Here is a 22711-nt window from a genome sequence, read left to right as displayed (position 1 = left end):
TGCTAAGTGGCTTTACAGTACACCTTCACAAGTGACACATTGTAGTGTACTGGAGCAGTAATAACCTTTTAGAAAATAAATCGAACTGTTAGTACAACAATCCAGTGTGTCGGGCAGATTATTTGCTAAATTTCTTTTTCTACTTTCTGAAGTTGAATGATTGAGAAGCAAAAGGGACAATAGGGAATTTAGTTGAGAGTTAAACGCTTAAGGCTTTGAAGAAAAGATGGTTGTCTGTACTTAAAACTTTTCTGTAACAAAGTGGTATCTGTGAGGGAGTGTGTGTGTATGTGTGGTGTAAATGTGTGTGTGTGTGTGTGTGTGTGAGAGAGAGAGAGAGAGGGGGGAAGAGAGAGAGATGAGAGCATGGCTGCAGGCTGACAGAGGTCCTGGTATAATACAGTGGTGGAGAGCAGCGACTGATAACTATACTTATGGCCACTGGGGCTCATAGTGACAGCACATGCACTCCCATTACTGGTCCCATGCCTCATGCCCTTATCTCTGGCAGGTTGCCACTGAGGGGCCACACTGCCCTCTGCTGTTGATTATGAAGAAGCTCAGGCTCATTGAGAATTCAGCCAGGCGCTCGTAGCAATGACTCAGGGGAGAAACTCAACCGGGTTTTGACAGGGTTGCACTTATTTGAATTTTAGCAGTGATAAAACTTTTTCATATGCACTCCAGAACCCACAGTATTAGCCCGTAGAAGTGGTCTTTCCCTAAAAGGGGGGAAGTGTGTGATGTGTCCTGTTTTTCACAACTTTTTTAACCAACAGGTTTTCTCAGATTGTTTAATACAAATTTTTCGTTCCTAATTCCCGTGCGTCTTTTCTTTTCTTTCCTCCCGGTCAGTGCTGAGTATACGAGGCGTACAGGAGGAGGACCCCCCAGATCCCCAGATCATGCGGTTGGACAACATGCTGCTAGCAGAGGGCGTGTCAGGCCCAGAGAAGGGAGGAGGATCGGCTGCGGCGGCTGCGGCTGCAGCGGCAGCAGGAGGCTCACCCACCGACAGCAGCATCGAACACTCGGACTACAGAGCCAAGCTCGCCCAGATCCGCCAGATATATCACTCTGAGCTGGAGAAGTATGAGCAGGTGAGGGCGGCGCCTGAACGTGAACTGTCATCCATAAATATTGTAATGGATGCTAAAATGAAATCAATAAGTCAGAAGAGTCAATTAGTCAGTGCAAAATAGAAGGAAACGTACGGTAGATTTTAACTGTTAAAATATGGCCCTAATGTTTTCAGCCCAACCATGCTGCTTACTTCTTTTTCCATGTTATACATTTGTATTTGATATGAATAGGCATTGATATCAAGTTCTGTTCTGCCCTCCACTCTCATTGATCGTTTATGGCTCCCTTCCCTGGTGTTTGGAAACTGTAGACTCTATGTTATGGCTGAAATACGACTAGTAATCACATGATCTAATATTAGACTATTTTTCTTAGCAAAGAGGAGGGCAGCTGATCAGCGGAGGAGTCAGAAAGCCGAGGCTCACACATGATCATCACGTGTCACATCACTGGACAGAGTCGGCGCTTGTACTGTCTTTTTACGATGCCATTGAACTCCTTTTTTCTCCCCCTGTCTTCTCTATCCTGGGTGCAGGCCTGCAGTGAGTTCACCAACCATGTAATGAACCTGCTGAGAGAGCAGTCTCGCACACGGCCCATCTCTCCCAAGGAGATTGAGCGCATGGTGGCCATCATCCACCGCAAGTTCAGCTCCATTCAGATGCAGCTCAAACAGAGCACCTGCGAGGCCGTCATGATTCTGCGCTCACGCTTCCTTGACGCCAGGTCTGTCTGTCTGTGTCGGGCGTGTATTGTTCTCTGTGTGTGTGTGTAGATGATTGGTTATTTTCTTGAGGACTGAAGCTCGACCGATTCTGTTGTGTCAGACATGTATTTTCCCTGCACTTGGCTCATTATCTCTGCTCTCTGTGTGTCAGACGTAAGAGGCGCAATTTCAACAAGCAGGCGACAGAAGTGCTGAACGAGTATTTCTACTCCCACCTATCTAACCCTTACCCCAGTGAGGAAGCAAAGGAGGAACTGGCCAAAAAGTGTGGGATCACTGTGTCTCAGGTGAATTGCTAACACTTGTCATTATCCAGGACTGTAGCTGCTTTTATAGAAGATGGGGAGATTTTGGTTTACAGCTTCATCTTTCTGTTTCACCGTCAGATTCAGTTCCTTTTTTTTTATTTTTTTACAAGGGGTTTAATTAGTTTTTTCCTGTTTTCTGCCACTGCTACAAGTAAACAGCACTGCACTGCAATGCATTCGAATATCTGACATCTCTCTGTCCTTCAGGTCTCTAATTGGTTTGGCAACAAGAGAATACGCTACAAGAAGAACATTGGTAAGTTCCAGGAGGAAGCAAACCTCTACGCAGTTAAAACAGCGGTGGATGCTGCCAATGTGTCGGCGCAGGCTAGCCAGGCTAACTCTCCAGCAACACCCAACTCAGGTACCACGTGTCCCATGTCATCCTCCCACAAACCCTTCTACTTTCATTAACACGCACCACTTCCTCTCCATGCATACGCTTGTATTTTTAAACAGTACATAACCCAAAAGAACCGCACAATGGCTGTGTCATTTCTTGACTTCATTGCCCAAAGTAAAACCCACACTGCACAACAAATGTGTCTGTTCAGAACAATGTGAAATGATTTGAACGTATTTATTTTGCACAAGGCTTGATTTTCAGCCCTTACAACTGTTAACTGTCCACTTTTCTTGCATTTACTCACCAAGCACTTTATTAGGAACACCATACTAACGCTGGGTAACTATTTCTAAGTAAAAACTGAGATTCATGAGACCAGACTATGTTTTTCCAGCCTCCACTATCTACTGTCAGCCTCAGGTTTCTATTCTTGGCTGACAGGAGCAGAACCCGGCAGTCTTTTACTTTTGTAGCTCATCCGCCTCAAGATTTGATGTGTTTTGCATTCTGAGATGATTTTCTGCTCCCCAGTTGTAACAGAGTGGTTATCCGAGTTACCAGAGCCTTGCCAGTCGGGCCTTTCTCCTCTGACCATCTGGAGAACAAGCACTCACCAGATGTTTTTTTGTTTTTCACACCATTATTATTAAAAACTCAAGTGATCGATGTGTGTGAAAATCCGAGGAGATTATTACTTTCATAAATACTCAAACCAACCCATCCAGCACCAAATATCAAGTCCCTGAGCTCATGTGTTTCTACACTCTGAAGTTTATCTGAAGCTCCTGACCTGACTGTGCTGCTATAACATTGAATTGAATTATTGCATCAATGAGCAGGTTTACTGGTGTTCCTACCAAAGTGTTTAGTGAACGTAAATTAAAATAAAGTCATTTCGGTCATGACGTAAGGATCTATAGATAAACGAAATGGTGACATTGACGCTTTTGTTGTTAGTTTTTTTTCTTGGGTGTTCCAACTATTCTCTATTACTTTATAAGAAAGCATTTGACTGTCTTATATTTACAAGCCAAAACTTCAAAAACTTCATCTTAGAGTTAAAACCTTCAAGTTGTTGCTCATTTGGTTTGTGCAGTGTGGGCAGCCTTGTGTTTTGCTTGCATTCATCCTGTGCTATTCTTAGTGAGCTAGATGCTTTTTGAAACAAGTAACTTTGGACTGTTGTGATGCTTCATGTAAACGTCAAACACTTCCTGTCCATCTTTTACATTTTCTCTCTGAAGATCATCCCATAATGTATTTATGTGCTTGTTTAATTGCCGTTGATATTCCAGTAATCTAGTCTAGTCTTATTTTTAAACAATGCAACACACAGCATATAGTAAAAATGTAGTAACCCCAATTTGCTAAGGAAGCAGAATGGACCAGGTAGGTGATCGTTCACATGCTTTGATGCATTTAGTCTTTCCCCTTTTTTAATAGTTTCGATTTGCTCAAAAATAAATGCTGACCAGCTGTGTTGTTAGGCCCTATTTTAGAGTGACTAAATTTAACGCTGGTACATGAAGCTGCCGGTAAAAGGTGTTTGTTTTTTTATCAGTTATCGAAGCCACAAGAGACTGGATGAAGTCAGAACCGTTTAAGATCAAATCATAGTCTGTATTTCATCAAAATATTGAACGAGATTTCTTTATTTTAAACACTGATGGTGAAATCAGTAATTAGAACGGAGAATGCAAGTAGCTATCATATCACAAAACTAATCAATTGATATTGACATTTTGTGCCATAATAAATCTAAGTTTTCTTCTCTCTTTAATATTATACTGAATACACCCAATAAACAAATAAAAGTGTTAAAGTTGATATAGTTGAACTATGAAATTTTATGTCCCACGTTGTCAAAACTGTCACATATTTAGACTTCCTACAACAGTTTTCTCACGTGGTGAAACATTTACACGTGGTTTCAAAGGAGAAGCATATGTTTGCGTGGGAAAGCAGCTTTCCTTCACTCTGAGGAGCAGCAGGTTGTTTTAAGTAGAGTATAACCTTTAAAAAGCCTTAAAATGAAAGGTCTCCATCCCCCACTTCTGCCTCGCTCCACCTGTCCTTCGCTGAACTGTAGCCCAAGGTGATGGACAAACATCATCACCAGCTCTAGAAAAACTGGAAGTGTGACACTACGATGGCTAAAAATGCTTTTTGCAGTTATAAAAGGTTTGCAGATGTTTGCAAATATTACAACTGCATTGTTTTTTATTTCCTAACTGACACACAAAAGTTGGCGTGTGCAGCTGCTGAGCATCTGTGCTGAGGAGAAACTCTGCTTCCATCTTATAAAATGGCTTCTTCAGAATAAGCCGAGGACAGTGACCCTCATATTGAAGCTGAAAATTAAGTCTGTGCCGCTGGTCGATGTCCACGACCAGCGGTGACCTTTTGACCCCAGGGCGCTGTGGTGGGGCTGATTGGATATTGGCTATATTTATATATTTATATATATATTGCCTGCAGGGTCACCAGGGTCATACAGTTTGTCTCACACAGGCGACGCCTACCTCAGCCTGCGTTCTCTCAACGGGGAGGGTCTCAACATCGCCCCCTCGCTGCAGCCGCAGGTACGCACTGAGGACAGCTGCAGAGTTGACCTCTTTGCCGTAAACCCCAGCCACCCAGAGTCCTTGGACACCCACCCCCTTTGCATAGCTCCTTTTGACCCCGACCTCTCCTCAGATCCCAGATCCCATCCTGACTTTACCTTTGACCCCGTCAGCTCCTTCCCCAACACAAGTGCACACAAACCTCTACGCTCTGCACAGTGAGCATGGCTTCACTCAAACGAAGTAACGTCAGTCTGATTCAAGGTCTTGAGAGTTGACTTACGACGCACCCTTCTGTAATTACTTGGACACATAGTCGCTTTCTAAAGGAAGTACAGAATCAGTCTTGGTGCAGAAACTCCTACACCTGTTAAAGGGCTTCACGGTCTTCCTGGGCAATCTTGTATTTGTCAGTTTTAGAGCTGTGTGAGATATTGGCCTAAACCAGCGCTGGGGATTGAACCAACAGACCCTCGGGTCAATGGCCATTTTCTCCATTTTTATACATCATCATGCACCACCAACCCTTCAGGCTGGCCTCCTGTATTTTGTCCTCTTTCCCTGCTCCTCCAAACATTCCTCCATCCCGTATCTCCGTATATTCACCCCTCTACCTGTGTAGACAGAGATGTCCTCAGACTGAACTGTCCTTGTTTTTGTTGTCTGTTAATAGTAATAGTAATAGTTTTGTTGTCCTGGAAGCATCCACACATTCCTGCTGTTACGCACTACATGACCACAAATAGTTTAACAATAAAAAAAGCACCTGCCTTAACTTCTGTTTAATATACAGTGGAAATAGTGTAACGGTGAGTCATTAAGTTTCAGGTGAACCATCATCTTTAACAAAAGGACTAAATGACGTAACACATTAACAGGAAATCGGTCATGACTAATAGAGACTGGTACTGATACATGCAATAGAGGTGTGTGGATGCTTTTACCCCCATGTTCAGTCTGTAGCTGCTGGTAGCATCATGATTCATTTTGTTGGTTGTGTTAAAGACTGTGTTGAAATTTTGTGGTGTGTTTTGTCTCTGACAGGTGGATACCCTGCACCGTGCTACACACCTGACGGGCGGCTATGAGGAGCTGTCGGGTAGTGGCCTCTACACCCCTCATCGCCTGGATGTGAGTAGGGACTTAAAGGCCCTGTGGTGTAGGTGATAGGAGCATGGAGTTAGTCACAATACCTGCTTCATATTGTACGTCATTCAGATAAATAACTAACGTACAATCATACAGTTTACTAAAAAGTTAGGGACCTTTGGGTGGGGTATGCATACTGAACATCTCCGACTGGATGAGTACTCACTTCAATTTCAGCTGCAAGCCCGCTGTTTTGTTTTTTATGCAGATTCGTTGATGGTTTTCTACCATAAATATGAAAAAAACCATATAGGATATCATATTCACAAGACCGTGTGAGAAAGAAGTTATTATCTCAATTTCGTTGTAGCGTAATACTGATAACACGTAGGCCGAAAGACTTTTAACACTGAAACATGACCAAAACAGGATGTTGCCAGAGCCGTGTGCTGAGGAGTGGGAGCCTCCACCGCAGCGGAGGTCTGTCGTAAGACGGCCGAGGCAGACAGGTCATCTCAGTCTCTCTGTCGGCTGGTCGGCCGGTGAAAATAGGGATTAATATATTGCAGTTATCAGCTGCCAAGCCGTATCATTTTTTTTTTACTGTTGAGACTTATTAATCCGGGTTTTTCACCATGTCTAATCTTATACGTATGTGTAATTTTAAAACTAATGATTTGCATAATCTCCTCCATGGAAATGCAGACCACAATGGTTCACAAAAATCTATTAGTTCCTGAAAAAAGAAAGATCCAGGAACTTCCACCACCATTTGTTACATGCTGTTGATACCACAGGTGCACACAACAAATTAAGGCCAGTTGTAACCTTTGGCATCTAAAAGTCAACAAACAAATGCTCACAGAGACATGTCAGTTAAACCTACAGCAGGTTTTAGCTTGGAGGTAAATTACAGTTCAGCTGAAGGAATTTTTTACTTCGCCCTAATGATAGGTTCGTTAAGAATGGTTGTGATGATGTTTTGACGTCATGCGGGCGTGGTGAACAATTACCAGTAAGTCTGAGCAACTGATTTTTACACGGCGGCAAAATGACATGGTGAGAGTTCTCGCTTGTTTTCATGAGAAAGTGCCTTATCACGTCACGTAGTCGACGCCGATTTCACATCAGTGAGTCAGGAGGAAGCTTGATTATGAGATAATAAGTTCTGAGAATTGGTAGTTTTGGTTTCAACTAGTGAGCTGACATTGTTTGGTTGGACATCCAACTGAATATATAGTTGATTGTTCACTGTTCACGCTTTCCCCTTCTCTTTGTTTTGTTTTGCAGGCTAACAGCTGGCAGGACACCACCAACCCCCCCTCGGTCACCTCCCCTCCCGGTCCTCCTGGCAGCGTCCACTCCGACACCTCCAACTGATCCGGTGGCTCTCTCTCCCTGCCATCACTTCATTCCCACTGAGGTCTGCTCTGACTACCATCCTCTGCCCCCCTCCACCCCCCTCCGCCCCCCCACCACCACCACCACCGTTCTTCAGTATACCCTCGTCTCTCCACCACCAGACAGCCACACACAAGGCTGTGTTTGCATTTCATAAACACACACTGTGCTGGACCACAGGACAGCCGAACAGTAGTTAGGAGGAGTTCTCCCCTCCACCCCCAAAGCTCCACTTCAGTGCTCGAGGCTCCACAACTCAGAATGAAAAGAGGAAGGAGCTCACTGATACCGAGACCGATAGAAAACATCTTTACTATCATGGACTTTTTGAAAAAACAAAAACACACGGACCCAGCTGTGTAGATGATCACGATGTCTGTACATTATGTGTATATGCACGTTAACTTCACACAGTACTCACACAGCTTGTCCATGTGCTGTTGACCTCTGCACTCAACCCTTTGCTTTGGAAAACTGTTTGTGATTGCCTGTATCTTCTTGAAGCCTTGGCAATTTGACAGCCAAACCGTTGTTGATACAGATCACCAGGGAGCTCTGCTCACCTTGCTCGTACCAAAGTGCTGCCCCAGTAGTTGTCAACACATCCGTTCCTCCGAGATCACCCCTCTGCCAACTCTACACACAAGACGCTGTTGTATCTTCTTCCAGTCCTTTACAGCTTGATATTTCATTCTGTTGGAGATTTCCAAGTGAATAATCGAGACATGCGCAGAGGTGCATGCATGCACTCCCCTTCCATAAACACACACACACACACATGCGCGCACACACCCTACTACTTTTCAGTCGTTTTCATGGTAAGCTGACATAAAAGATGTGTCAAGCACAAAAGTTAGCATCCTTGTTATGGGTGTCTCTACCTGTAAAAAGGTAGGTAAGGGGATCACTGTTCTTAAGCAGGCAGGACAGGTGATAATAGGGCTGGCGAGGAGGAGAGGATGAAAGGGCAGAGAGAGGAGAATATCTTTGGTTGAGTGGATGTAACTAATAGCCCTTTTTGTTGCTAACCAATAGAGGGTGTTGGTAGATGGCTTGTAGACTTTACTTCTTGCTTTCTGTCCACTAGTTTATTTGATTGTAGGCTATTTTCTAATGCTGTTTCACCAAGAATGCACCAGCCACCACCAAAAATGAGCTCAATAAAGCATCTAAATGACGTTAGGAGGAGGGTGGAAAGATTGTGGGGCATCGATGTGTTATTGGGACAAACGTGACATGAATTTAGAAACGTGACTGTCTTCCATGCATGTAGGACTTCTAGGCGTGATATTATTGTTTTCATTTAACCTTCCGAGTTTTTAGCTTTGTTTTTATTAACAAAAAAAAAAAATAAAGGGTATAATTATTACAGTCAGACCAAAAAGGAAAAAGTGCATCATGTATTACTATGATGTGTGTGTCTCTGTGTGGGCGTGTGTACAGTCTTCTTGGGATGTCTTAGTCAAACTGGCTGGTGCCCTCCGACCTTTGTAAGCATTATAGACACTGGGTGCTTCCACCAGCCAATGACAGCAGCAGGTGGGGTTCAACCGAGATCTCCTCCCCCCCATCTTGACACGTTTAAGCTTGTGAGCCCGAGGCAACACGCTACAACCTTCTGTTGTACCAAAAACCAAAAATACCACGTTCAGCAATGTAATAATGCTACTCTGTGTCTCTCTAAAGTTGGTGCACAGCCACCATTTCAGTTCGAGGCGAGGAGGGAATTATATTTGTATCTGTGTCTCTCTTGTGTGGTGTTGTCATGCCTCAAGTTGATTTCATTTTTGGGGTTTTTGTTTTGTTTTTTGTTATGGGGCTTCATGGGAGGGTGGGTGGAGTGAGGACTGTCATATCAGACCTGTAATTTTGATTGTGAGCATCACGGTTTTGCTCTCCCCCTTTACCCATCTTTTAATATCTTCTGATAAAACCACAACTTGAGTTCTTGTTTTTACTTCTGTGGCCAATTGGGCAAGGGCTTCTCTCTCTCCTCTGTTACCAAAAAAAGAGGCAGCACTGGGTGTAGTAAAACAATTAACTTGTGTTTAAGACAAACCTTGCAGCGTTTTTTTGGGGATTTTCATTCTTTGGAACCATTTTATACATTAACTGTTATGTGAATAACAAAAGCATTTTGATAGTAAGGTAAAGCCTTATGAATATTTAAGTGTCAGTCAAGACTTTGTTGAACCATATGTTACAGAACAAAACTTGAGCTTGTAAGCTTGGTCACATGTGATATCCCACATTTAATTACTTGTTTTGTTACTCATCGCAGTTCATACGACTGTATCTTATGAATAACGTTTATCGCCACACCAAATTATCATGACCCCTCCCCTTTTTCTACCTGTTGTAATGGATGTCACTGTACAGTTTGTGTAATGTTTCAGTATTTTTTTTTTTCCTTTTATAAACTTTGATGTTTGGTTGAGATGCCAGTTTTATTTCCGGCCTTTGTGCCGCAGAATTCACGATAACTCTGTATCAATTTTGAATATTATTTAGGTCTTTTGTTACATAACCGGGTGGCAATGTACGGTTTAGAGGCGTAACACTTGGTGCTGTGGAAAGATGCGTGTATCAATTGAGGTTCTGCAATGGACGTTATTTGGTATATTCTGCCATGTTGATCCCTTCACACCTTTTTTCTGAACATTTCCCACGCTCCCTCAGTTATACAGTCACTATTTCCAAATATTCACCCATTTTTGTGCCTAATTTATTCCCAAATCTCATTTGAATGCTGCTCAAATTATTCCATGATATCAGAAATTCCTGATTATGGAGTGGCAGATTCCTTTTAAAATCAGACAGATGCATAGGAAGAGGCTTTAAAATTCAAGTGCTGAGAGCTTCAAATTGATCCCCCTATGTCGGCTAAATGCCATGACACACGTTTCCTGCTTTATGGAAATATAATCCCAGATTAATTTGACTAACAGGTAAATGGTGACTTGGTATAAAATTTGTGTCAGTGTGAAACAGGAAGTGAACCAGACGTGCATGTCTATGTGTTAGTTGTACACTGAGCTCTAGCAGCGTGTGCCACATGATGTGCTAACCCAGCAGTTTTGCAAGAGCCCCTTGTTGCAAAGCAGCGGATGCTCTTCTAAAATACAGAACTTAATTTTAGTCTGTATTTTTTGTTTTTGTTTAACTCTTGTTTTGATCCTGAAGTGACTAAATGACTTCCACAGCATCAAATGTCTCCTCTAAACCTTTTTTGATTTCTTTGTTTTTATTAGTATATTTGTATCTCCCCTCTTTTCCTTGTATTTACCCCTCTCTCTACCTCTGTCTTTCCATTTCTCTTGTATATAACCCCCACTGTTTTCAGACTTGTCAGTCTGTATGAACTCCTTTTATACCTCAACTTTAGAATTGTTCTAGAAAGAGTAAAACAAAAAGGAAGAATATGACAAATTGTAGTGTTCTTATTAGAAAATTAATAAAATGATTTAGTGTGATTTTTTTTCAGTATTTGATTTCAGAATTTAGGAGTGTATCATTTTATAATTTGTCACAAATGCTCTTGTGATAGTCAAATGTAATAAAAGGAGAGATTGCACCATCTGACGGTAACATGTGAATCTGTCAGCCTCGTGGAAAAAGAGAGAAAAACTGAGGAATTTTCATCTTTTTAATCAATGCATCTAATCTTACAAAAGCAAACATGGAAGAGAGGTAGTTTAACGGGTGTTTGCTGATGTCCAGCAATTTTTTTTTTTTTTTACATTTTACATCACGCATCCTGGTTAGATAACAGTAAAAAAAAAAACGTATGAGTTGTTTTTTTAAATCTCAGGCCTGCAGCCATCACACCCCCGGCACTGTCCAGCTGTCTTCTTTACTGTTGGTGTCCTGAGGCGAATACAACTGCTGGTCATCTGACTTCTGGACACAGACAACAGTTTCCTATGGAGAAAACACAGTCTAATGAGCTGGACAAAAAAAGATTCAAGAGATAAATTCAAGAAACAATTGATTGGCTCTTAAAAAAACAAGTCACTGAACAGGAAATGCAGTCTTTGCTCTGGGTTCAACAAAACAAAAAATAGAATTCAAGGAGGAGTTTTCAGGTTCCTTCTTGTCCCAAGTACCAGTAAATGTTTCATTTCACTTCTCAGATTGGTTTCTCTTGAAACCTGTCAGTGCATCGGTCCAGTAAGCATAACACACACACAAGCCAAAAACTCTGACAGGATAGCAGGACTTTGTTTTATGTTAATCTAGATAACAGGTACTGTTACTATAGGAGCAGATGTTTGATAAGTGCTTCGGGAGCGTCAGCAGCGTTTCTATCGGGCATGTTCAAACTATTCGACAGTGGGCCATGTGACGGCAGATTTTTGTTCCAATTAATCAGCTGATCTCAGTCTTCAGACGGTTGTCAAACTGTGCATTCTCGATTGGTTGGAACAAAAACAGCCACTCCAGCCCTTTGTGGAGTAGTTTTTGCTTTATTCATATCAACTCTCCATCTAGAGGCGGCACCTGTGAAAGAGGCGAGTCGATCTCCAGAGGTACCGGCTCCCTCTGCTGAGCGTCGTCTCTCCAGCACAGACAGCACAGGATCCTCTTGAACGTCATGCGCATCTCTTCGTCTCGTAGGGAGTAGATGATGGGGTTGACCAGAGAGTTACACTCGGCCACCACCAAACAGTATTTCTCAAAGATGTTGGCTCGACTGTTTTTACCCAGAAGTCCATCCAGTAGGAGAATGATGAGGCCGGGCGTCCAGCAGATGACGAAGGCACCTGTATTTATGAAAGCAGAAACGAGTCAACAATAATAAAACTCAGTTCCACCGAAGCACCAGGTGTAACTTGACACTGATCTCAAAGTTCAGTTATGCTGGGTTATATTTGCACCTTGATTGGGCAATATTACGTTCAACTGCCACCAGGAAACGAGCCACCTGAGTAATCAAAGGAGTGGATTGTGGAGGAGAAATACGGTCTCAATTTCACCGTCTCACTCTGGACATTCCTGTCAATCTGTGTCACTAAACTAAACAACATGCAGTGATCTGACAAGGACAGACGCAAAACGACACCAAAGCTGCAGAACAAGTTTGCGGAGGAAGTGAGAGGCAGCAGAGAGGAAACTCTGGTGTCTCTGAGCTACAGCACATCAAAGTAAATCACGTATGGACACTTTCATAAAGGAAAATAAATCAGTTTCCTTTTCGTGCAAAATGATGAGTTCAATTTAGGTAAAGGCTGTTTTTTTTGGCCGTGAACAAACATCAACGTCTCGACACCTCCACACAAATAAATGTTCATGTGCAAAAGCGGTCACAAGTTGTTATGTCTTACCCAGAACCATGGAGATAGTCTTCATCAGGTTGATAATAGTCTGCCTGTGCTGCATGTCGCAGGTGTGCTGAGACACGTACTGGATCTTGTATCTCACATAGATGAAGATACGAGTGTACATGGCCACCATGATGAAGAAAGTGAGCAAGTTAAGAACTGCCCAGAAGATGAGGAAGCGGCGGCTGTAGAGAGGAGCCACGGTGGAGCAGTCCGACAGATTACACTCGCAGTTCCAAAACTTGGAGGGCACGAGGCCCATGGCGGTGCCCACGGCCCAGATGCAGACGATGAGCAGCACCACCCGCCGCTTGGACATGGTGCTGTGCAGCTGCATGGTCAGGACGGTCTGGTGGCGCTCCACGGCCACGGCCAGCAGGTTGGCCACCGAGGCCGTGAGGCTGATGTCGATCAGGGCGTTGCGGATGTACCACTGCTCCTTAGTGAGGCTGGCGGTCCAGGGGCCGGTGTTCAGCATCAGGTTGGCGTAGGCGACGCCGGCGAACAGGTCCGCCGCGGCCATGTTGGCCAGGAGATAGTAGATGGGGAAGTGGAAGCGACGGTTCACGAAGATGGCCACCATCACCAGCAGGTTGGCCAGGACGACGATGAGACACACGGTCAAGCCCAGTCCGATCACGATGTAGTCCCGCGCCGTCCATTTCTCGCTGATTTTCTTCTCCGCGTGGTCGTAGAAGAAGGTGACGTTATGGTCGTAGTAGCAGATATTCGACACGCTGCTCTCCAAGTCCATGACTGTAAAACACAGAACAGGAAGTTCAGCATATTTACCTGTCATCAACATCAACAAGCGCACCAACGCACAACATACAACACTGTGTTTGTTCAACAGGATTTCCACTCCAGTACATATTCACTATTCACCATGAAAAGAAAACATAACTATTATTCACCCACATCAGTCAAATGATGCTTTTCAAAAACTGAACGCTGTAAAAACTTTAGATTTGGAACATTTTAACATTTCCAAGCTCTCATCTGAAATATGTTGAAAATGCATTTAGTTGCTTTGTCTCTACACAGTTGTCAGCATCAACACACGTCAGTTGGCCCGGGCACCATGCAGATGCAGACACAGATAATCCTCCAGTGCAGAAAAGATTTTAACTTCAGAAGTACAGTACGTGACAGATGAGTCTGAGTCTTTTTCTGTGCCCATGGTGATTAGAGAAAACAGAAAGTAGGGAAAACACAGAGAAATAATTGAAAAGCACTTGAATTAAAATGTTTTTTTTTTTTTTAAAGGAGAAAAGATGTAGGTGGTGACCTTAAAGTGGTTAGTTTTGCTACTTTTATCCAGGTTAATTTACAAAAGCCCAAAGTTAACAGTGGTATAAATCAACAGCCCCTCTGGAAAAACCTACACTAAAATCTACACACATATAAAACTATTTAAAAACAAGTTTCCCTTTCTTTCCAAGACAACAATAGGAGACACTTTGCTGGTTTGGCGCCCTGTAACAAATGCACAGAGATGAGTGAAATTGATACTAACGCTAGATAACCATCTGCTTAACTGAAACTCGTGTTGATTTCAATTTAAACTTAATATTAATCATGTGTTGAAACCTTACCACCGCTTCAGGGTCTCCTCCATCCAGACTGCTGTGACGTGACCCCGGTGCTCCTGGCTGCCATTTAGGTGCAAACGTCCAAAGGTTGTTTTTTCCTCTCCGGTGTGTGTGTCCGTCTGTCCCCTAAACGCGGCGCCGCGGCTCCAGGAAGGCGCTTCCGAAATTACTGTCACTCAGATCAGCTGCACCACACCGACAGGTAGCGGTGGTGCCTCCACGTACAGCCTGGAATGTCGGAAAACACAAGCACACTGTCGTCATTTTGCCTATAGGGTCATTGCATAGGAGGGAGCAGGGAGGAGGGAGTTTATGCATTTGTGTTGCACCTCGTTCAAATTTGGGCCACATCTGAGGCGTTGCATAAAGTGTGATTTGATCACTTTTTTTTTTTTTTTTTTTTTAAATTGAACTCTGTATGAGGACACAGAAACACCAAACACTACCAGTCTATGAGGGAAGCAAACGATGAAATAATCAATAGTCGTGTTTTCAAAGCTGTGATTATAAAGTATAAATAAGAAATAGGCTATATATAAAATAAATAAATACATCTGCCTGCCATGCGAATTTTAACAGAATCAGTCCAATTAGCGTAATTTAGGAGGAGCACGTGAAGGCAGCAGGATATTTATTAGGCAAAACGCGACTTTGGACTTAGAGATTCAATTCGACCTTTTCAGAGGCAATAATCCAGACATGGACTGATAACTTTCCAACACCACTACGAGTGGTTACAGTCAGTGGTTTGCGTATGTAAATGGTAAATGGCACATTGCTTCTTTCGGTTTTATTATTTTTGAACGCATTGACTGGAAATGTCGTGCAAAAAAAGAAGACCTCAGTCTATTCAAAGCCCACAGTCTGATCACCACAAGCCACAATTGCATAGAGATATCAATATCGCAATCTTGAACAACTCACCACTCCTATCCAATTGAGAGTAATACAGATACAGAAGTTTATCTTTATCCACCTTGTGTCCTCCACTGTTCGCAATGATGGACAGCAATAGTGCACTAAAAGAATAGAGTTTATAATAAATAAATTACCAACTAGAGAAAGGTACAAAACAGAAATAATACCAGTAACGTTAGAGTATTCATTACCTGTGTGAATATTGTTTCTGCCCTCTAGTGGCCACAGTGGTGAACTGCAGTGCATCAAGTTAGCGTCAATGCAGCCAAAACATAACGCTGACATTTCCGAAGAGTGCTTTCAAATGAAAGTACCGACAGGAGCGAACAGTTTCAAATTATAACAAACAATACTGGTATAATATAACGACTATGTTATGTATATTTTGTAAATTGTTTTACCGTATTGGCAGAAATGTAGTAACCGTAACCGTCGTCGGCGGGCAGGTCGGAGCAGTTAGCTAGCTGTTAGCTTGGAGAGGCTACTTACTAAGTTACTAAACGGCGATTTTCACATCTTCTTCACAGTGACATTAATCATAAAATGGTGAAAATCCACGGCATTACACTTACAATTCCTCCATTAAACTGAAATGTTATCATAACCCGTGTTAGCTTAATATTTCTATGAAGAGTTATGAACGAAAATAAAGCAACAGTTGAATTGAGCTCCGCCATGTTGAGTTGCTGCCTCCTGTGGTCACAAGTGGGAACTACAACAGCACATTTTAATATTCTGGGCTTTTACACCCAAGTACCCCAGAGCTTGGGTAATTATCTTTTTAATTAAAGGTGTACAGAAACGGCCGTTTGTCCTGTTTGTCGCGCCGAGTTGTCACGAGCTGCAACACGAGTTTACCCGAGTGAGGAAAACGAATTTGATTGGTCGTTATCGAGCGGGCGGGATATTCAAAGCTTGGGGCGAGCCCGAGCTCCGTGTGTGTGTGCGTGTCTCAGACGTTTGAATGACGGATGACGGATCCAATATCAGTGGCTGATGAATCGTGTACAGGCTGACGTATAATCCGTGCGCCTGCATTATCCAATGCGAAAAAAAAAATACACACTTTCAGCCCGGATTTACTCAAAAATAGAATTTTGCACAAAGTTTGGCCTACAACGTCTGAAAGATGAGTTATCACATTAATTTTATGACCCAAAGTGGGCTCAAATTCAATTTTCTTTTCTGTACACCTTTAATGCTGCTAATAATGAACACATTTAGGTTTTTATTTATGACATGAACTGAATCTAGTGTCTACATAAATTAATTAATATTTGTTGCGCCGAGTTAATGTTTCAGCACATTATTTTGAAATGACCGGAAGTAATGTTTCTATTATATTTGTATTGATGCGAGCTTTACTCATTTAATGCATTGCAGTTCCTCGTTAAGGCCACTAGAGGGCACCAACTTCTCGTGATAGAGATTGTGGTTGCAGTTACATCTGTCGTAGGTATGACCGAAGTTAGCAGGTTCAATATTTTAAATCAACATTAACCACTTGTTCCCAATAATTTCTGATAATCACACTAATCTTGCCCTATTTAGTATTAAACTTACTACCAAAAATTTAATGTAGTGCTGCTATTCGCTACTTTGTAATGAGTTATCACCTTTTTAATGCACAAAAACCGTTAATAATAACATGTTAATAATAATATGTTCAAAACAAAACGATATTTGGAAGAGGCAGAGTGGCTCACCTTGTATTTAATAAAGATAGAGTCTGTCAGTTCACAGGTCCATCCTCTGACGTTTTGTCAGGTCTCATCAGCTTTGTCTTTGTACTGCTATGGATAAAACAAATGCATAAATCAGGCTGCAAGTAAACAAGGACACTCACTGAGGCAAAGCACAGCAGGACAACTCAGCATCTGATTTTCTGCCCCTGAAGTTTTGGACCCACTGCAACCTCAATCACCTTTAAACTTTACTTAGTATAACAGCAACAGGGTGAAGTCCTTCTTTAACTTTACTTAACGTTTGTCACGTGCAGGCTATGAGGGCTGTATGAACACAAAAAAAAGCATGAGTAATCAGGGGCAATGCAGAGGAAAGAGAGAAAATTTGAAATGAATCAATGGCAAGGAAAACAATTCAACGTCACTACTACGACTACAAATTCCCTCTACAGTCAATAGCTCATGAGTATCTAATATCCACTGAGGCTGTGTCAAACATAATGTTGCAAAAGTGAAAAAAAGAAAAGAAAACTTAGTTAATGAACTGATTAAAACACTACAAGAGACAAGTTTCTTTTATTTTTTTATTTTCTATAAAAGAGATGAGTTTATTCAATGATCATAACAGACTTAATCGCAGACCTTGATAGACCACTCACATACCAAACGATAATCGAGGAAAATGTCTGAACAAAAACCCCCAAAAAACAGAACACATGTAACACAAAATAAAATACCTGAATAAAGCAAATTGTGGGCTGAGCTGCGGGTCAGCACATTCTCTGTAGAACTCATGGCACATTATGTCCAACAGTTACTGTGAAAAGAAAAGAAAAGAAAAAAAGGCTAAAAAGGAATGAAGGTTTATTTTTATTTTTTTTTACCCATTCAAAACCAGTCTAAATAATAAAAATTATATATTCATATATGGTGGACTTCATAGAAATTAAAAGGTGACTTAAGCACAAAAACAAATTCTCCTGAAGTACTGTTTATCTGTTTCTTCGCCTCCCTTCAATAGAATGCTTATCTACACTGTGGAACATGCCTCCGTGCACCACACACTTAAAAAAAAAAAAAAAAGAACAAAAACAAGAAAACACAGTCACACAGCCGTCCAAATTTACACAGTCACACTCACAAACCAGACTCAAGCGCTAGTGTGGCAACGCTGAAACATATCTACCTAAAATCTGCTGATTGAACAAAATGAGAAAGTAGTTGTCAGGTGTGTACACTCATAGAAGTCCAGCTAAAACTAAATTTAAAACCCGAATATTGACAACGGGTAAAATATAAAATGCTGTCTTTTCCTTTTTTTTTTTTTTTTTTTTAGTAGTTTTTTTTTTTACTCAAACTCTTTCAAAAAATCTCCCTCCCCATTCAAATATTACACCACCCATTCCCGTCTCACCTCTTTCTAAACCCTCCCCTCCCTCAAAGTGTAATATAACCCAACGAGAATTGCAATACAATACAGGCACTGGAGAAAAACACCATAAGAGACGAGTGGAAAAGGACGAGATGATTCAGATTTCAGCCCATCCCCAGTCCAAACAAAGTCTCCAAGAACAGAATTATAACTCACATCCACTATTATCCAACAAGAACAAAGATAGAAACCAAAACTGTTTTTTTTTCCTTTTTTTCAGCGTTTTCTGATTCGTAATTTTTGTAATCATTCGTCTTTTTATTTTGTATTGTCGACAGTGTGCCCTTGGTGACGATTTGATGCAAAAATTAACTAGGAGCTCCTTTACGATCCCTTCAGCTATTATTTTCTTGTTTTTGTTTTTTAACTAACCTGGTTCAAGTTAACATCTGCAGGAAGGTGGTGAGTGTTTGTCTCGCTCCTCTCGCTGATCCCCTGCTCTGCTAGTTGATATTTGATCAAAACCTTTATGAGATCAGAGCGTACGCAGGGCGACGGGGGGGAAACAGCGAGGGGGGCTCCTCATCTTCTCTCCTCTTTTACCGATCCAGTAGTGTGACTGTTGCTAACAGGCCAATGATATGAACATTTCCAACATTATGTCTAAAAGTGTAAAAGTACAAAGAATGGTGCAACACTTGTAGTGAAATTATATTCCAACTGAAGCTCAGAGACGACCGGACCTTTTCTTTTTCTGCTAACAATTTCCCGCTGTGGCTTTAAATTAACAAAAAAATAAAATAAAATAAAAATAAAATACAAGGCAGGATGAAAACGTTAACTGATCCAGTCTTGGATAAAATACTTGCTGGAACTATGGTAATGCATATATTCAGGGTTTTTTTTCTTCTCACTAGCTACCTATCATGTTTTAGGACAAGTAATTGAGCATAAAAGATCATGGGTTGTTTGGCATAGACAGAAGTGGCGGAGTGTGTTGGTGTGAGGATTCAAAGAGAGGAAAAAAAGAAAAAGGAAAAAAAAGAGAGAGATCCAAAATAAACAGTTATTGTAGTATAAGAAAATACTTCTTTACAGTAGATACTAGATGATGAAAAAGATCTGCGCTGCTCCTACTCCTGGTTGTAAATGTTATTGGTTTTGTCCACGTGTGCAGGCCACAGAACATAATGGTCTGTTTTAGGAAAAGAGGTGTAAGGCAAAGTGTACCTTCTCTGCTGAGAAATATACATGATTTACAGTATGGAAGTTGCCCGTGCCCCCACGCAACCCCCCACCCCGCCCCGCCCCACCCCAAACCCCGCCCCGACCCCTCCAACAACCATTTCATTTCATGTGTTCACTTAAAACAAAACAAAAACAAAACAATAAACATAAAAGACCAGTCCTCTTCATCACCTCAGACATCTGGCAGTTTTCAAAACACCTCTGCGCAGTCTGTCAGTACATTATCAGAGCATTTTCATAGTTATCGGGATGTCTTTACTCTTTGCAATTGTTGTTGCGCCCTCGCACGCCCGTTAGAAACAAGTGCGACAAAGGCAATTGTGCCGGCAGAGGGTCCTTTCGCTCACGTCGAAGAAGAGATATCCGTGGAGACGATGCCAAATTTCCCAGGAAATTACATCCAAAGCAGTGAGAGTTTCTTCTCCCCCCACCCCGTGTGTATTGTGTGTGTCCCACCCACAGGGGGCGAAGTGAGCGGTGTCGTCCCCGTCCAGCGTTTGTACTCAAAAAGTCTCCGAGCGCCAGTCATTATCTACAGACAGAACATGTCCCTCTGTAGTGTGTGTGGTTGCCAAATCTCACTTTAGAGGAAGTGTACATCATCCGTGTTTTTTTTTTTTTTTTTTTTTTTTTTAAGTTTTCATGTGTTTTTTTTTTTCTTTGTCTGTTTTTTTTTTTTTTTTGCAGTTACGTTTCAGTTGCTCCTCTCTTCAAAACAGGTTCTCCTCAAAGATAGCCATTAAGTCACTTTGGAAATTCATGTCGATAGTTGCCGCCATCTGGAAAGAGAAAAGAACAACTGAGCATTTTTCTTTCGCATCGTTTTCTCCTGAGGATGTGTAATTTCTAATTTATGCAATTACGATGACTACTTCTGCTGCTGCTGTTTTTGAAACAGAGCTCTGGATCTGTGCCCGTCTGTCCTGTTAAATAGACATTAGCAACACATTAAACAATCATCTCACCGCTTCTCGCCTCCTCCTCTCCTGCTCTCGGCGGCGGGCCAGCTCCCTCTGTTGGTCTAGTGGGTTCTGTGCGGCGGGCTGTGGCGGTGTGGGGGGCTGAGGAGGCTGCTGGATGGTGGTGGGCGGGGGCTCCTGCTGCTGCTGCTGCTGCTGCTGCTGTTGTTGCTGCTGCTGCTGCTGCTGCTGCTGCTGTTGTTGCTGTTGCTGTTGCGAAGGGGCTTGGATGTGCTGCTGCTGTTCCAGACGCCTGCGCGGCTCCTCGTGCACCCGTCTGCTCGGCTCCATGACGTCCTCTTCATCCCGACCTCTGGAAACCATCCAAGCCAATAATTTACACCAGGTGAAAGCAAATACTTTTTTTTTTTCAAAGCAGGCTCGCTCTGAGGGGGGTGTCTTCTCTGAGTAAGAGATATTCTTGAAGCTACATCCTGGAAGTCTCGCAGGAAAAATGGCTGAGCTAAATATAGACTACAAGCCACCAACACCAAGATCAGATATACAGCGATACAACCAGCCGACAGATATAAACACAGGTTTTAGCTGAAGGAAACTACAGCGAAATGAGATTCTGAAAATCAACTGCAATGAGCTAAACTTTTGTTTTCACTTCTGAAATAAAAGAATTGAGATCTTTGTGATGACACAAAGAAGAGCCGATATCTGTATAGGACTGACACCACACATGGATAATTAATTATAATCCATTAATTCTAATCAATTATCATATTGCCAGTTTTGAATGGCTGTTGTAGTCTTTCAATATTGTTCTTTTGAGGGTACATTACATCACCTCATGGTCCAAGGCGTCACATGTTCCCTATGCAAACATTTATTACTGTAATATTTAAATTTCTTAAAGCTCTTAATTGTTGATTTTACATGAGCAATGTATTTTGATTTCTCTGGGCTGTAGGGACTCTGCTCAGTCTGTGATTATATGATTTCAGCAAAGTCTGAACCTCATGTTTTCATATTTCTAAAGAATTGTGTACTGAGTATCAGTTTCTTGTTTATCAGTTTGACAGTGAATTCCCTCTTATAACAAAGACTCAAAGATCAATAGTTTCACATTTTGATAACTGCACAGTGAGTCATCAAGCGTACCGTAGTTTGTCCTGCTCTCTGCGTAGCCGGTCTTTCTCTGCCTGCTCAGCCTGGGCCTTCAGGGCTTTCTCCCTCTCCTCTTTCTCGCGTGCAGCACGGCGGAATTGCTCGAAACTGTCACTTGATGACTTCACAGCAGATAAAGGCGTAGATGTGGACTTCTGTGCCAGGCTTGCCCATGAGCCCATATTCTTTAGTTTCACATCCTGTAAAAATGCACATAGACAGGAAAGATTGCCACATTGATGATCAGCCATTTGCAGGTCAAAAGTCGTGTAAGAGTGCAACCTCATAAAGTTCACACGCCAAAAACGGAACGTATCTGTGACACCCACCTGTACTTTTTTGGGGGCGATGGGTGTCTTGGACTCCTGCTTGAATTTTTCCTTCTCTTGCAGAGAGGAGGGCGGCACACTTGGCTCAGAGGAGCGGATGACAGGTCGCGAGCTGTCCATGGACTTCACATCTGTTTATTATAAATACATACAAAAACACAAACATAAATTCACACAAAAATGGTACCAGTATCTTACGCAGCCTCCTCATCGCTTGTGTTTTTAAAGGGATAGTTCAACATCTTGGCAAATTGGCCCATGTCCATAATCCCTATAGTCATAGCAGTAGGTTTGTTACCTTTAATTGTCGGTGCAAGCTATTTTTAGAACAGTGGAAGCAGACCAGCTCAGAGCTATGCTATAGAGGCTCATGGGATTTCTTGGTTTCCCTCATCAAAGTCATCAAACTCACAATCCAACAACTCCAAAACGCTCTTGTGAACAAGTTGTGACCTGCACATTCACCACGCTATGAGATAATAACAGAACGTTACGAGACCGAGTTGTTTTCGAGGTAAATTCATGGAAAACCACTGATGTGTGTCCCTGTGAGGGCAGTTTCTCGGCAAGCAGTCTCTGCATTTGCCTCGAAAACAACTGGATTGTGTATTTGATGAGATTTGATGAGTTTTAATGAGGGAAACCAAGAAATC

General features: G+C 42.2%; 3 protein-coding genes across 7 annotated transcripts in view; 1 reads left to right on the top strand and 2 right to left on the bottom strand.

Annotated features, from left to right (window-relative positions):
* pbx4 (pre-B-cell leukemia transcription factor 4) overlaps positions 1-11097 on the top strand; it is a 28365-nt gene extending 17268 nt beyond the window's left edge. For 2 of the 3 annotated variants that reach the window (XM_083977656.1, XM_083977655.1), the window contains 6 exons: positions 856-1100; positions 1619-1809; positions 1962-2097; positions 2326-2482; positions 6073-6159; positions 7408-11097. In XM_083977656.1, coding sequence (XP_083833782.1) covers positions 856-1100; positions 1619-1809; positions 1962-2097; positions 2326-2482; positions 6073-6116 — 773 coding nt within the window. In that variant the 3' untranslated portion in view covers positions 6117-6159; positions 7408-11097. Of the gene's footprint in view, positions 1-855; positions 1101-1618; positions 1810-1961; positions 2098-2325; positions 2483-4942; positions 5047-6072; positions 6160-7407 lie in introns of all 3 variants that reach the window. The other variant, XM_083977657.1, reaches the window with a different exon arrangement.
* A 243-nt stretch (positions 11098-11340) lies between these two features.
* lpar2a (lysophosphatidic acid receptor 2a) lies at positions 11341-14529 on the bottom strand (the record flags this gene model as incomplete). Its single annotated transcript, XM_083977001.1, has 4 exons — positions 14435-14529; positions 12843-13595; positions 12019-12281; positions 11341-11439 (listed from the first exon to the last, which is right to left on the bottom strand). Exons 2-4 carry the CDS (start codon positions 13591-13593, stop codon positions 11341-11343), a joined length of 1113 nt encoding a protein of 370 aa, XP_083833127.1. The 5' UTR covers positions 13594-13595; positions 14435-14529.
* Positions 14530-17669: 3140 nt separating this feature from the next.
* The window catches only part of brd4 (bromodomain containing 4), a 32980-nt gene continuing 27938 nt past the window's right edge, over positions 17670-22711 (bottom strand). For all 3 annotated transcript variants that reach the window (XM_083977477.1, XM_083977475.1, XM_083977476.1), the window contains exons 16-19: positions 22059-22189; positions 21724-21929; positions 20620-20926; positions 17670-20433 (exon numbers count right to left, since the gene is read on the bottom strand). In XM_083977477.1, coding sequence (XP_083833603.1) covers positions 20365-20433; positions 20620-20926; positions 21724-21929; positions 22059-22189 — 713 coding nt within the window. In that variant the 3' untranslated portion in view covers positions 17670-20364. The remainder of the gene's footprint in view (positions 20434-20619; positions 20927-21723; positions 21930-22058; positions 22190-22711) is intronic.

Source organism: Trachurus trachurus (assembly GCF_905171665.1).
Source record: "Trachurus trachurus genome assembly, chromosome: 8".
In the NCBI taxonomy this organism is placed as follows: Eukaryota; Metazoa; Chordata; class Actinopteri; order Carangiformes; family Carangidae; genus Trachurus; species Trachurus trachurus.
Note: the sequence above shows the minus strand (reverse complement) of the source record. Positions and strands in the feature narration are given on the sequence as shown.